Source organism: Rana temporaria, chromosome 3 (assembly GCF_905171775.1).
Source record: "Rana temporaria chromosome 3, aRanTem1.1, whole genome shotgun sequence".
NCBI classification, from domain to species: domain Eukaryota; kingdom Metazoa; phylum Chordata; class Amphibia; order Anura; family Ranidae; genus Rana; species Rana temporaria.
The window spans coordinates 34220805-34237529 of NC_053491.1; the positions used below are offsets into that span (position 1 = coordinate 34220805).

A 16725-nucleotide genomic window follows, 5' to 3' on the forward strand; every position below is an offset into this window, starting at 1 on the left:
TCATGAATGCTGCTGCCAGACTCATCCACCTTACCAACCACTCTGTCTCTGCTACTCCTCTCTGTAAATCCCTCCACTGGCTTCCACTCACCCAACAAATTAAATTCAAACTACTAACAATTACCTACAAAGCCATCCACAACTCTGCCCCAAGCTACATCAATGACCAAGTCTCTAGATACCAACCTAATCTTTCTCTTTGTTCTTCTCAAGACCTCCTGCTCTCTAGCTCTCTCATCACCTGCTCCCATGCTCGTCTCCAGGACTTTTCCAGAGCCTCTCCAAGCCTATGGAACTCCTTACCCCAATCTGTCCATCTATCTCCTCCTCTATTAGCTTTTAGAGGATCCCTGAAAACCCTCCTCTTCAGAGAAGCCTATCCTTCCCACATCTAACAACTGTATTTTCATTTGAGTCCATCTGATCATCCCGCACAGCTAACTACCCTTTGTTCCACTTGACCCTCCCTTCTAGATTGTAAACTCTAAAGCCCCATACTCACTATCAGTTTTCCTGACGGTTTTCTCTTCAGGTTTACCAAAACCATCTAATATGAGGTCAAACCTCAAGAGTTTCAATTTGTATGCAATCAGGCAGGCCCTTGTACTACATGGTTTTGGTAAACCTGATGAGAAAACCATCAGGAAAACTGATAGTGTGTATGGGGCTTAATATGCAGGGTCCTCTGATCCCTCCTGTATTGAATTGTATTGTGACTGTACTGTCTTTCCTGATGTAAAGCGATGCACAAACTGTTGGCGCTATAAAAATCCTGTATAATAATAATAATATTAATGTTCCAAGTGAAGAAAAGGTCACCATTTAAAGCCGTGGAGAGAGAAGGTTAAATGACCCTGTTGCTTTGCTCCACCTGTGCAAATCACAGGATATAGGAGAAATATTCAACATAACTGGGTTCAAATACTGTGTCCTTTAAATTTCCTCCTTAACAATGAAACCTCTTTTATCAAGTCAAGCAGTGTTAGCAAGCAAAAGCTGTCAGCTACCCAGCAGACCTCTGTGAAGGTACGGCTTACCCTTCATGGTAAAATTAACACATACAGTTTGTCACGCAGCAGAGAACGCTTGAAGAGCGTAACCTGTCAAGTGTTCTGCTAATATGCAGGACAACAGCAGTTAGATCTTCTTCTATGGCGTGTTTTGGCTCCGGAGTACAACATTTACTACAAACACACAGTCCCCAGAGCTTTCCTCAACAAGGTCAAATAGGTCATCTAATTTGAAGCAGCAGCACCATGATAGACTTAGTTAGGCCTGGGAGATGTCTTGTTGTTTTTTTAGAATAGCTTTGTCAGCTCTGCTACTTCTGGGCTTTCCCTGTCTCTTCTTATGTGTGCAGCAATAATGCCTCTACCTGCAGTGTTTTATTTCTGTCATTACAGGTAGCGTTTCTCTCACTTTGAAAACACCAGGGGACTTTTCTGCGGTGGAGAATGTGCTCAGCTTTGGATGAGAACCGGATCCCGCTCATCTTCCTCCCGTAATGTAGAGGTCATATTGATTAAGGCTATGAGGTTGCTTCACGGCACAATTGATTCCATGTTTGTTATTTTTGCATAACAACACTTAGCATTGATTTTAGGTGATAAAGTGCTGTTCTACTTATCAGATTTGTGTCATATTTTTTGGTACATTAGCAAGGAACAATAAATCAGGGTTATGTTACTGGGAACAAATGGCACAGGCGGCATCATTTTGTTCCTAAGTAAATGGTGTCCTAACTTAATTACCAACATCAGCATTCTGTACCGCTGATAATAATGTGTCAGTGGAACTGGGTGACCAGAACTTAGCACACTGATTTCTACCTATGTGAAATAGTTCCCCAGTGCAGCTGCAATTATTATACAACAAATTGCTTGCCAAGCTTATGTTTATGTTCTTATTTCCCCTAACATTAAGGGCCTGATCCACAAAAGGGATACGCCGGCGTATCTACTGATACGCCGTCGTATCCCTGTTTCTATCTATGGAACTGATCCACAGAATCAGTTTCTCATAGATAGGCAGAAGATCCGACATGTGTAAGGGACTTACACTGTCGGATCTCAGGATGCAGTACCGCATCCGCCGCTGGGGGCATTTCTCGTCGAAATCCAGCGTCGGGTATGCAAATTAGCACTTACGGAGATCCACGAAGCTTTTACGCTTCGTTTTTTCTCCGTAAGTATTAGTTTGCCGTCGCAAAATTAGGGCTGCTTTTACAAAGTGTAAAGTTAGTACACCATGTACTGTCAAATTTTTTTTTTTTTAATTTTTTTCCCGCCGCAACTTTTTTTACCCGGCGCGATTCACAAAACTCGGCGTAACAGAATTTCGCACAATGCACGTCGGAAAAATCGCATCGGGAGCATGCGCAGTACGTCCTGCGCGGTAGCGCGCCTAATTTAAATGGGACTCGCCCCATTAGATTGGGCACGCCTTGCGCCGGCCGGATTTAAGTTACACCGCAGAAAATTTCTAGGTAAGTGCTTTGTGAATCGGGCACTTAGGTAGAAATTTTCCGACGGTGTAACTTAAATCCGAATATTTAAGTTACACCGCTGGCTGTGGATCTGGCCCTAAGTATTTTCATCAAAAGCAAAAGATATTGTTTCCTAATTTTTTAGTTTTATATTCCCTGTCCTCCTACCTTGCAAATATCTATCCAGTTTGGGAGCTTTTTTCCATTGAAATTGCATGCAGCAACAGGTCATTCTATACCAGTGGTCTCCAAACTGCAGCCTTGTTGCCTGATGTGGCACTTTGCTTCCTTTATCCAGCCTTTGAGGCATTATGCCTGTTACTGACACCAACGATGGGGCATAATTCCTGCCACTGACATCAATAATGGGGCACTATTCCTTCCACTGACACCAACAATTTTTTCTCCTAATACTGAATACAAAGTGAAGAGTGTCCTCTCATTACTGTTCAGCATTAATGGAGTATCCCACAGCATTCTGAGCCCTATCCAAGCTTATTCAGAAATACATTTAACTAGATGCCGACCAGCCGCTGCAGTTCTACGGCGGCAGGTTGGCTCTCCTGCGCGAGAGCCTGTAGCACTACATCCGCTCTCGAAGCGGCCACTAGGGGAGCGTGTGCGCCGCCTCCCCCCGCTCGCTCCTGACTCCCACGCGCTCACCCCCAGGCACCCGCGATCGCTTGTTACAGAGCGAGAACCGGGAGCTGTGTGTGTAAACACACAGCTCCCGGTCCTGTCAGGGGAGAAATGCCGGACCATCTTTTCATACAATGTATGAACAGCGATCAGTCATTTCCCCTAGTGAGTCCACCCCCCCTACAGTTAGAACACACCCAGGGAACATACTTAACCCCTTCCCTGCCAGTGGCATTTTTATAGTAATCAATGCATTTTTATAGCACTGATCGCTATAAAAATGCCAATGGTCTCAAAAATGTGTCAAAAGTGTCCGAAGTGTCCGCCGTATTGTTGCAATAGCTAAAAAATCGCTGATCACCGTCATTACTAGGAAAAAAAAAATATTAATAAAAATGCCATAAAACTACCCCCTATTTTGTAAACGTTATAACTTTTGCGCAAACCAATCAATAAATGCTTATTGTGATTTTTTTTTACAAAAAATGTGTAGAAGAATACGTATCGACCTAAACTGAGGAAAAAAAATTGCTTTTTTATATATTTTTGGGGGATATTTATTACGGTAAAAACTAAAAAATATTCATTTTTTTCAAAATTGTCGCTCTATTTTTGTTTATAGCGCAAAAACTAAAAACCACAGAGGTGATCAAATACCACCAAAATAAATCTCTATTTTTGGGGAAAAAAGGACGCTAATTTTGTTTGGGAGCCATGTCACACGACCGCGCAATTGTCAGTTAAAGCGATGCAGTGCCGAATCGCAAAAAGTGCTCTGGTCTTTGACCAGCAATATGGTCCGGGGCTTAAGTGGTTAAACTAATGCATCCCCTAGACTGTTCATTGAGCCAGAAAGAGTGACTGTTGCTGTGGGCCTGGCTGCCACTGCACTAATCTGGGAAAGGAAGCTGTGGCCAATCAGATGGCCCTTGGGGGGGGGCGCTACATAAGAGAAATGTATCGTTAGACCTAAATACAGTTTAATTTAGCTAGATAATTGTATCTTCTTGTTTCATGCAACAGATTGAATACTACAAAATGTAACTATGCAGCTGCAACACATTATAAAAGTAACATCTTTTTCATTAGATCCTATTTACCTAGCAAGGTTTGGTTTATCTGCTTTCTTTCTCTAAGTGATAGATGTACTCAATTTAACCTGATTAAGGGACTTTTGTCAGCTATATTTAAGCCAATATATTTTAATACCAGTAATTGGCACAACGTATAGTTTATCTGGTACAATCAGTGAAAAATTAGTAGGGGTTGTAAAGGTTCAATAGAAATTTAATGACAGTTTTTGCTTGTCTACATATATATTGCCCAACAATGTCTCAAGTTAAGTTCAATATCCTTTAGTGAAATATGGAATTGATTTAACATCCCATTTTTGTTTGAAATAAGCATTCAACACTTTATCAATAATTCAGAAACCTGTATTCTGCAGCCCTTATTTTCCTGTCAAAGAGGTCTACGTCTCCTGAAGAGGTTAGAAGATGTATCTCACGGGATCTTTAAAATTGCAGCTACTTAACTGGCCTGGTGACAAATGGATCTGCAGTGCAAGGCTAAACAATGGAGTGTTAGATTGCCTAGTCTTTAGCTGGTTAGGAAGGCTCCCCAAGCAGTAAAACCTGTCACCAACTTTACTGACATTGAAACTATATTGGAATTTCAAAAGGCTCATTCCCTGCATCTGATGACAGATTTTATTTTTGGATAATTATCACAACTAGGGGTCTCATTGCCACACTCATATGTTATTAGATTTATTCCTGTATATTACCAAAGTTACTACTGAGAGAAATGAGAATCTTTATAGAATATGACCATTGCAGCTGGGAATATCATTTATGTGGCTTTATATAGGTATGTGACTTTCAATGGTGCTACACCACAACTTAAAGTTACAGAAAAATCCTGATTGCTATAAAGTGCTGTAACTTTACATATTAGGCAGCACTAGGTCACATATAGTTAAATGCTCTGTGGTGTGGGAATTTAATAAGTTTACAAGATATTGGTAGATTTATGGTAGCACTGGACTAGTATGGATGAAAATGTGTTTTTACGTAAAGAGGTGGGAGGGTGTTCTTTGGAGAAGTTAAACTTGTGATAATGGCGTTGTGTGTTGACCTGGTTGGAGTCCTTGGCTACTGTCCCTCTGGGAGATCGCTCACCGGAAGATAAAATCCTTGTTATGTGGTTAGGAGCACCTAAACCTAAAGCAGAACTTAATCCTCCTATACTTTTTAGCCAAGGAAGCTGCCATCTTAGCCTCTGTTTGATCTGCAACTACCATGGTGCTGCACATGTGATCAGTTAGGAGTCCAGCTATTTTATGGTTTCACAGTTTGGTTGACAGCACAAGCAAATGTGATGGTTAGCTTTCCCGGGATGCCAGCAATGTAATGCCGCGTACACACGATCAGTCCATCCGATGAGGACGGACCGATGGACCGTTTTCATCAGTTAACCGATGAAGCTGACTGATGGTCCGTCGCGCCTACACACCATCGGTTAAATAACCGATCGTGTCAGAACGCGGTGACGTAAAACACAACGACGTGCTGAAAAAAAACGAAGCTCAATGCTTCCAAGCATGCGTCGACTTGATTCTGAGCATGCGTGGATTTTCAACCGATAGTTGTGCCTACTAACGATCGGTTTTGTCCAATCGGTTAGGAATCCATTGGTTAATTTTAAAACAAGTTGCCTTTTTTTCAACCGATGGTCAACTAACCGATGGCGCCCACACGCGATCGGTTTTGACTGATGAAAACGGTCCATCAGACCATTCTCATCGGTTTAACCGATCGTCTGTACGCGGCATGACTGTTTTTGTGAAAGCGTTAAATTGATGGGTTTAATTCCACTTTAAGCTGGTCTTACACCTGTCAAATTTAATTTGAAAGATGTTGTTTTCAGAACGTCCATTCACTTATCTGAGAGTTTAAGGGGACAATTTAACAATCAATTTCGATCAGAGTGACTGAAGAAATTTTAGGACAAGTTTGAATAGGTTTGTCAAATCTAATTCACTCCTGGCTTGAATTCACTCCTGGCTGGAAATAATTCTAAAACACTTGTCAAAGTCAATGCAGATGTAGAACGTTTGTTCTATGGAACTTGAGACATTGACAAAGTTCTAGAGCAAAAATTAGTTTGAAATTAGTCAAGTCTATAAAGGCACCATTGAATGGTCGGATGACCAATTTCATATACTTTTTCCTCTGAATGTTGGAAAAATTTCTACATGTGTAAGTCCAGCTTAAGTCAGCTGCGGTCACTGCAATCAGATCATGCTAACACTCAGCCCTAATTAAGAAAATAAAGATCTTTTCTTCCCAATACCATTACACACTATAACTCAAGCCCTAAAGATTTGAGGAGCCCAGTTCCCCCGAAATCTGTTAACTGCATCTTACATTTCTGTTCAAATAAATAATTCAAAGGAACCTCCAAGTGCTTCTAACCAGACATCCAAGTTCACAAGATGACTGTAAAACCAACCATCTGAGGGCTGAAGTAAGAAGTTGGAAAGGCCTATTAACTAATGAGTGGCAGGACTATTGGACGAGAAGCATAACGTGCATTACAGAACATGGCTCCAACGCCAAAAATGCCCCTATTCTATAAACAGTTATTGTGTGGCATACCACATATATTACCATTCAGGAATTTAATTTGGCTTAACAAAGTCACTTTACCCTGTTTTCTCTGAATCTGTAGGCTCCTAATATAGGTAAATACTATAATGCCCTAACACATGCTAACTTTTTCACAGCCTTCAGTTCCTTCCTGTTTTTTTTTAACCCCCCTTACCTGTTAAGCTGGGTAGTCCTTAAACCATATACTTACCTGCCCAACGGATCCAGGGTTGTCCTGGTGTGACACACTGCTCTGGTGTCACAGCCTAGGTCTCACCCCACCATCTTGGTCCTCCTTGGCTGGCTACCTCATCTGGGTTCAGGAAGCTGGCCTACAAAAATGTGTGCCTGCTCCAATGACCGGCCACTCTGTGTGGTACTCCTGCAGCCTTCTGGAATATCTCAGGAAGCTTTGGGAGAAGGGACACCTGAAGCTTGTCTAGGCAAAAATAAAGGTGGTGTGGTGGTGCTAGAGTTAATATTCTACATTAAAAAAAATCCAGTGTTTTAAAATATGTAGAGAGAGATGAGGAGTAGAGAAAAGTCAAGGAGTGAAGGTCCACTTTAACAGTTCATTGCACAAAGCTGGTTTTTGGTTATATAAAAGATGTACCATCACTGAGATGTACTTGCCCTGTATCAGATCGGTAATTTAGTGGGATCTCTTTATTTTTACCAACACTGTAGGCTAATACTTAAAATGTTTTTCTCTAAAATATTTTCCACTTTCATAGTGCACAAATGTACAAAGTATTTCTCTAAAGGACAGTTCTACAGAAATGGGATCAGAACACGAAGACAGAAATACAATACTCACAGTTCTGTAAGCTCTAGATTCTGAAAAAGCTGCCACGATAAGGTTGTCAGACGGTTTCCTGAAAGATTTCTGCAATTGTAAGAATAAAAAAAGAGAATTATTAATAATTAGAAATAATACAAAATGCATGAAAAAATATGTATTCTGTTATATATTACTTTCTTGTAGGTAATATTGATGCGCTATAAAAAATGTAAGTCTTCCTTTAGGAGTTTACATCATATCATCTGTTATATTGCATAATAATCAAAAATAGACTCAACTGGCACAAATCAGATTTCAAGTGTAACAGTAAAAGTTTGCATATAGATTGCAGAACTATTTCTACATTTATTATTTCTTTTGTTATATTTTAGTGAATCAGCATTAGACATAATGTATGACATATACCGTGAACATTTCTACATCTCATGGAAAGCTCTTTGCATAAGAAAAAAATGATATGACAATGATCTGACGTATCGGTGGAAAATATATTCATACGGTGTACAATTTCTTCCATTTAACAGCCTGAAGTGTCTGAAAAAGATTAACTTTGTAATGTTAGGCCTGGCAGTAAAACTAGCACTGCACATGTTTTTGAAGATTAAATATAGCTAAGAGCCATAGACCTGCCTTTATACATTGTTGTTGGTCCTAGATATAACAAACAGTTCACTTTCAAGCAGACCAATCACTCATAAGCTAACAGGTAGACCGTTGGTATGATGTTCGTGCCTCAGCATTTCCTTTGAACAGCCATTACAAGAGGCACCCAGTCACCCTGTTGCATGTTACATTAGTGGCAACCCATGGCATGTGTCCTACGTCTCCAGACTGATGCCCTCGTATTGGGTCTGCAAACTGCTCTCTATTCAGCCCATGTAATAAAATTCAGCAAGCCTAATGCAATCTCCAGGACCATGTTTAAGCAACTCTGATGGCTTAGTAATGACATAGGGATCAGTGGATGGAACCCTGATGCACAATGGGTAACACAGGCCTCCAAGCTGCAGTGCTGTAAGGGATACTAAAAGAGGAGGACACCAGAGAGATGGGTGTGTATGAGCAAGCAAGGCCGGGTGATAGGCATCCAAGAGGGAAGGCACAACACACACACACACAGGATCTGGGGTTTTAAGGTCATATTGCAAAGATCAATCCAACCACACTGTAACTGGGCTCTGATGAAGAGGTCCTTTGAGCCTCGAAACGCATCAGCCGGCAGTGATTCACCTTCATCCCCCCCATTTGGAGTGTGGTTCAAGGGGTATTTACTACAGCGTTGTTGACAAGTCTATGATGCTGCTTTCTTTATGAGTAGATTTTTATTACAATTTTATTCTATTAAATTGTTATTACAGTAACACACTAGGCTGGTGCGCCTTTTTCCTTTCTTTTCTCTCTCACACTGTAACTGAGTTAATGCAGAGGCTTCACACCTGGCAGAAACACTCACAGATGATTATGCAGTACTTGCAGAGAGAAATGCTTGTAGACAGCACCTGGCACAGGAGGCAGCTGGTAGGCAGTATACAATGAGGCACTAGTGGTGGAAGGTTCCCCACAGCATCACTAACAAACAGTCCCTATGTTGGCTCTTCTCCTCTGGAACCTTTCCTTTACGCTAGGCACATTCTCCCTATCCAGAGGATTCCTTTCCCTGACCTAACCACGCATACTAATGCGCACCAACTATAGTGAGCCAGTGTTTTTTTTAAGCACTGCCCTCATCAAAGATGGCCATGGAGGTCATCCAGGGCAGCAGAATCTATTCAGACAGCTGCCCACCCAATGAGCAGAAACCCATTCCATTGATATCTATCAACATTGGGATTTTGACTTTCCTTGGGGAGGTTTCGACTCACTTCCTGGTATGTCTCTGCCAAACTTTTAAAAGGAAACAGACTGCAATACAATCAAATTGCAATAGATCTTTCCCACTCCAAAACTGAAAAACTGTCTGGAGATTTACTTTAAAGCGCCCCCCCCCCTCAAAAAAATTAATCCTGCTCCTCTAAAGCATGTTATATGACAAAGTGCTTGTCCTGTGTCATTTGGCACCCTGTAACACCCTGTAACACCTAAACAACCCGTCTGATCCTGCCAGTTTCCCCACACCCTTCTGTAAACTGACCACGGTGTATCAGGGCTGCTGAGACCAGACACCGTGGTCAGTTTACGAGCTTCTGTCATCTGCAGCCTGTGTTCTCCCCCCTCCCCTCTCTGTCTGTGTGTAAGCTGCCCCTCCCCCTCATGCTGCTCTCATAACACTAACCTGTATACACCATCAGCACTGCCTCCAAGTGCAGTGTCCCCCTAAGTGAATGATTTAGAAATATAAATGCTGTAAATACTTAATTTAAGAGCCAAGATTGCAATCACATGACCAGCCATCTCTCTCTTCCTCTCCTCCTCCCCTCCAGAATAAGGCGGAGCTTCGAGCACGTAGCTTGCCTGCCTGCCCATCCTCTGAAACTGTAACAGTGATCCCGGAAGTAACCCAGGTGCCCGTGACGTAATTTACGTGTATTCCACGCTGGTTCTGGATGCCTTCCTGGTGGCCCCAGGATGTGCTGCAGACATTCCAGCCACATTGGAGCCCATTGGAGCCCTTCTCGGACACTTGTAGCACCAGGATCCCACTACACCATCAGATTACAGATTAGACCATGTTTTTACTTCTTCTTGTGAGTGTTTATAGTTTACCTTGCCATTAAGATGTGCTTGTAATACTGCACTTAGGTGGCACTTCCTGTGTTCTCCCCCCTCCCCCCCTCCAGACTGACATCAGCAGAGAAATCTCAGCCCATCTCTCAGAGGAGGAAAAGAGAAAGCAGGCCAGTCATGTTTTTGCAATCTCAGGAGTGAAATTAGGTATTTGCAGCATTTATTTTTTCTAAATTATAAACAGTGGGGGTACTACAATAGGAGTCAGAGCTGACATACCTCCCAACCTTTTGAGATGGGAATGAAGGACACCAATTAGCAAAATTATGTAGGCATAGGACACACACCCTGTCACGCCCCCCCTTAAAGAAGAATTGTGCAAAAAAAATATTACTTAAGCCCACAAGTGCTTTTTTACCGCTACTATTCCTCTATTTTGGCTTTTAAAATTTATCAATGAAACAATTAAAACATTTGATGAAAGGTTTAGCACTGGGAAACACTTTTTGAAAGATAAATAGTACAGTACCTGACTGACTGCGATATTGTACATAATCGCGGTCAGGCAGCATGACATTGGCCGCCCCGTGACCCCCATCGCGGGAGCCAGCGCAGAGCTCTGTCGCTCCTCTCGCTCACCGCCCGCAATACATTCCTACGGATGCACTGCATCTCGTGGGGGTGGCGAGCGTGAGAAGCACAGCCTCACAGCGGCGATATCCAGCGTGATTCCATCGTGCTGAATATACAAAATCAGCGGCACCTACTGTACATACAACTATATAGATCAGACCAAAATGAGGGACAAATGAGGAGGAAAGAGGGACAGAAGGACTTTCTTCCAAATGAGGGACAGTCCCTCCAAATCAGGGACAGATGGGAGCTGTGAGTGCTGATGGTGTATACAGGTTAGTGTGGCCTAACAACCACTTTAAGTAATTCAATTGGGTGGACTTTCTTTATTTAGCATAGGTGCAATATTCCCTGCATAGGGCTTAGTTGCACACTGATGGATTTTACTTGTTACCTGTAAATATTCCATAGCAGAGGTGCAGTGTTTGCTGTTTAGCATTAGCTCCGCAGTGATTTATTTTAGGTATTCCCTGGAGATACTTTTTAGCGTAGAAGAAAATGTGTCCTGAATAGATTTAGAAGTGATTGCTGCTTGATTTTATTTATTGTCCAATTTATTGTGCCAATGTTTCCTGCATAGCATTAGGTGTGCATTAAATGATTTTACTTACTGTCCAGAGTAATGCTTTAGCATTAATGCAGTGTGTCTTAAATACTATTAGCTGTACTAGATTTGATGCGCATCCTGTAGCTATGGTTTAGCACAGTACCTATGTTTCCTGGATTGCATTAGCAGTGTATTGATTTTTACTTACAAGTGTCTTAGACTACACGTACCTTGCTTATTTCATTGTGGCTCACCTGTGTTTGGATATCCTTATACTTTCTGTGGGTCATTTGCAATAGTGATAAATGTCCATATTGTAGTAGAGATACAAGCCCGGGCTTGAACAATGTTTATTGCATCTATGGAGAGTACATTGTGATGTACATCATAGTTTAGATCAATGTTTCTCATTCCTTTTTTCAGTTAAAGCGTAACTCCACTTTTGTTAAAAAAAATAAAAAATTCCCTCTGGGTGATCTATGTACATTGCAAGGATTATAACAACCTTTGTTACAGACTTCTACTTTGTTTTATTCTGAAGAAATCCATGTTTGTTCCTCCGTGCCCTTGTGTTAAGTGAGTCTAATGGGAGTGGTTTCATAATCATCAACCAGCTGCTGCACCTGCATGGCTTTAATGAGGAAATCTGCAGGGTCTGCATCTCTTTAGGCTTCATGTACTTTGGACGTTTTACAACCTCTCCTGAATGAATTTAACTTGAAAGATAATAATGACAGTTAAAACATTTCTGTTTTGCCGCGTTTAAAGCGGAGTTCCGCCCACAATTTAACTTTTTAAATATAAATACCCCTGTAATACACAAGCTTAATGTATTCTAGTAAAGTTAGTCTGTAAACTAAGGTCCGTTTTGTTAGGTTGTTACAGCATTTAGACACTTTATAAAATAGAAATTGACTGGGGCCATCTTAAGTGTGGGCATCATGAAGCCAGACTGTATGACTTCCTGGATTTCAGCCTTGCAGATCTCACACATGCTCAGTGCTGCACAAGCAGTGTCAGATCAGGTTTCAGCACCTGTGCTATCCAAGTCACATGATTCTTTGAGACTGGGGAGTGCATAGACTCCTGGAAAGTTACACCCACTACATTCCCAGAAGTCTGTGCGGTGTAGGTTAGGAAGCATTAAGCACCTAGGTGCAGGAAGTGGGAAGATTAACTATTCTGCCTAGCAACAACACTTTGAAGGCATCTAAAAAAAAAAAAAATTCGTAAAGGACTAATGACATTTTTTTAAAACTACTGATGTAATGTTATATTTATGGGTGGAACTCCACTTTAAATGCCGCGTTTAGCAGCGTTTCTGTTTAGAAGTATTTTTTTTCCTTAATAGTCAAAAATGCCTGTAAATGAAACGTGGCTAAACGTGAGTTATGCCGCGTACACACGGTCAGAAATTCCGACAAGACAAGTTTGATTTGAGCTTTTGGTTGGAAATTCCGACCGTGTGTAGGCTCCATCAGACTGTTTCTGTCGGAATTTCCGACAGCAAAAATTTGAGAGCTGGTTCTCAAATTTTCAGACGGGAAAAGTTCTCGTCCCGATCGTCTGTATGCAATTCTGACGCACAAAAATCCATGCATGCTCTGAATCAAGCAGAAGAGCCGCACTGGCTATTGAACATTTTTCTTGGCTCGACGCACGTCTTGTACGTCACCGCGTTCTTGACAGTCGGAATTTTAGACAAGATTTGTGTGACCGTGTGTATGCAACACAAGTTTGAGCCAAAATTCCATCTGCAAAATATCCACGGTTTTCTTGTCGGAATTTCCAATAGTGTGTACGTGGCATTACCGCTTTTACATGCGTTTACCCGGAGTCCGGGCTGCGGTCCGTGACATCAGCGCGGGGCTCCCTCCTTCTCCCCCGGCCGACAGGCCAGTAGGAGAGGGGAGCGGGCCTCGCGCATGTGCAGTAGGGTTCCTGACGTGAAGCCGAAAGGCTACACTGCCGGGTATCCTTACCGGCAATGGTGGCGGCAGCACCCGACAGCTGATGGAAACATCAGCGGTGGGTGCCGACATCGCTGGACTCCAGGACAGGTAAGTGTCCGTTTATTAAAAACCAACAGCTGCAGTATGTGTAGCTGCTGGTTTTCATTTTTTTTTTTATTTGGGCAGAACACCGCTTTAACTAACTATTTTTGCCGTCTGCCAATGCCCATGTGAAAGGAACCTAAATGGTGCATTTTTTTTTTTTATAGTTCACTTGTTCTTTATTAGAGATCACAGAAATGTATCATACATGTTATCAGTGTCTGATATCACTGCAGGCACACAAAGATAATAATAGTGACATAAATTATCACAACAAATATGTGAAGCCTAGTTCTCCCAAGATTATTTATTTTTTCCTTGTTTCACTTGTTTTAAAATAATTAGGTAGGCTAGACTGTGTGTTTGCATTACTTTAATCTGCAAAACCGATACAAACACAATAATTCTAAAGATCACACTCACATTTCAAGCCAAAGGGTTAATCTGATACATACCAAGTCCTGAATGACAGCTGCTGTGCACAACGCAATAAGAGCCCAACATTATCTAAAGAACCAATTTTACAGTCTGTTTAAAGTTTCCAGTGCTATTAGCCACATTTCATTATAGTTCATTATTAATTATGAAGACAGTGTGCTGCAAAACGATGAGTGCAGAATAGAGGCGCCATTCATAATTTTGGCACTGAGCAAATGACAGAAGCATAGCCAACAGATATATGCAGACAAATGTACCTAGCCTGGAGAACCCTAATGTAACGGGAGATACTAATGTAAGGGTGTCTCTAAGGCCCCGTACACACGAGGATACATGTCCAATAAAAACGGTCCGCGGACCGTTTTCATCGGACATGTCTCCTGGGAGCTTTTGGTCTGATGTGTGTACACACCATCAGACCAAAATCCCCGTGGACAGAGAACGCGGTGACGTAGAAGACACCGACGTTCTCAAACACGGAAGTGCAATGCTTCCACGCATGCGTCGAATCAATTCGATGCATGCGCGGGATTTCGGGACGCTGGTTACACGTCATAACCAGCGGACATGTCCGATTAGGTGTACTAACCATCGGACATGTCCGACGGACATGTTTCCAGCGGACAAGTTTCTTAGCATGCTAAGAAACTTTTGTCCGCTGGAAACCTGTCCGCTAGGCCGTACACACGGTCGGACATGTCCGTGGAAACTGGTCTAAAATTAGGACTCTGATTGGGACCCTAATCAGAATGCCGCCTTTCCGTGGTGCAAGGATTCTGATTGTAGGCTGGATGCCTCTAAAAAGAGCGTAGCCGCACTTAAAGTGGAAGTTCCATTTTTGGGTGGAACTCCGCTTTAAAGAGCACAAGCAATTTTCAGTTCAGGAAATATCATACATAGATATCTCACTACCCAGTTATTGAAATGCGTATACCAGATAATAGGCTGATTTAAGGAAAAAATAATACATAATGATATTGGCCAGCAAATCAGTCATATTTATATATGGTCATATAGTTTGTCCCAACTATAAGTCTGTCCCCACATGCCAGGGTGCTAGAGGTAACCCTAGACTCTGAACTGTCCTTTCAGGCCCATATCCAATCCCTGTCCAAATCATGCCGCCTTAGCCTCCCCAACATCCCTAGAATACGCCCCTTTTTAACCAATGACACCACCAAGCTTCTAAATCACTCACTGGTCATCTCTCTCCTCAGCTATTGCAACTCACTCCTCATTGGATCACCTTTACATACACTATCCATCCTTCAAGCTATAATGAATGCTGCTGCAAGACTCATCCACCTTACCAATCATTCAGTGTCCTCCACCCCTCTCTGCCAATCCCTCCACTGGCTTCCACTCACCCAACAAAGAAAATTCAAAGTACTAACAATAATTTACAAAGCCATCCACAACTCTGCCCCAAGCTACATCACCAACCTAGTCTCAAAATACCAACCAAGCCGATCTCTTTAGTCATCCCAAGACCTCCTGCTCTCTAGCTCCCATGTCACCTCCTCCCATGCTCGCCTCCAGGATTTCTTCAGAGCTTCTCCCATCCTTTGGAACTCCCTACCACAATCTGTCCGACAGTCCCCTAATCTATACATCTTTAGATGATCCCTGAAAACCCTTCTCTTTAAAGAAGCCTATCCTGCTTCCAACTAATACACAATTTTACTTTCTCCATCAGACCACCCCCCCCCCCCCACAGCTATTACCTTTTGTAGCAATTGACCCTCCCTCCTAGATTGTAAGCTCTAACAAGCCAGAGCCTCTGATTCCTCTTGTACCAAATTGTAATGTAACTGTAATGTCTGCCTTTATTTTGTTAAGAGCTGCACAAGCTGTTGGCGCTATATAAATCTTGTATTATAATAATAATATAGTCAGATAATACAGATAATGAACTGTCAGGTTTTTACAAAACCAACATAATGTTCCTAAACTTTTCAATTCAATTATTTTTGAATCTTACAATTCTTTTTGTTGTAATTTGCTGTTAAAGTATTCCACATCAATGCAAAAATATCTTTAGCTTCAAATTGTACAATGTTTTTAGCTGCACTTTCTTAGATATTCTGTCTGTGATACCGTCCAATTACTTCTTTTAAATCTTGTAAAAAACACTTTCCGAAACCTTAAAAAAGTACAATTGACCGATTCGCTTTATAGCTCCTGATGTTTGCCAAATCAAAACAATCTTGCTATATAGTTAAACGCTTGAATGAAACATACTTTGATTTGAAAAGATGTGTTCTGGTAGTTATGACACATAGAATAAAAAAGGCTTTGATATCACAATAGTCAAGGATATTGACTTTCATTTGTCACAATGAATAGAAATGGTGCTAATATCACAACAGGCACGAATGTAGACTTTCACATGCCACAGGTAACGCCAAAAGCTCATTTATAATGAGCCACAGCAGAATTTGCCACTACAGTGGTGTACCTAGCATTTCTTTCACCCAAGGGTGATCATTTTTTAATCCTCCTTCTTCAAAATGACCCGAAGCAATAAAGCTGCACCAAACTGTGGGGCATGGCAAAAATATGCTAACAGTGGGATGGACTTAAAGGGGCATAGTTAAAGTGGTAGTAAACTCAGTTTTACCACTTGTACCTACAGGTAAGCCTATAATATGACTTACCTGCGGTTACTGTAAATATCTCCTAAATTTTTTACTGTTTAGGAGATATTCACACTGAATGCAGCCAGTGATATCACCGGCGCATGCGCTCTGAGGGTGAGGACCTTCAGAACCCGTGGCGTAAAAGGAGGCCCTGGCCACTCATGCAGCTGGAGG

General features: G+C 41.8%; 1 protein-coding gene across 10 annotated transcripts in view; it reads right to left on the reverse strand.

Annotated features, from left to right (window-relative positions):
* The window catches only part of NTRK3 (neurotrophic receptor tyrosine kinase 3), a 936199-nt gene that overhangs the window by 531443 nt on the left and 388031 nt on the right, over window positions 1-16725 (reverse strand). For all 10 annotated transcript variants that reach the window (XM_040342395.1, XM_040342396.1, XM_040342394.1 and 7 more), the window contains exon 4: window positions 7592-7660. In XM_040342395.1, coding sequence (XP_040198329.1) covers window positions 7592-7660 — 69 coding nt within the window. The remainder of the gene's footprint in view (window positions 1-7591; window positions 7661-16725) is intronic.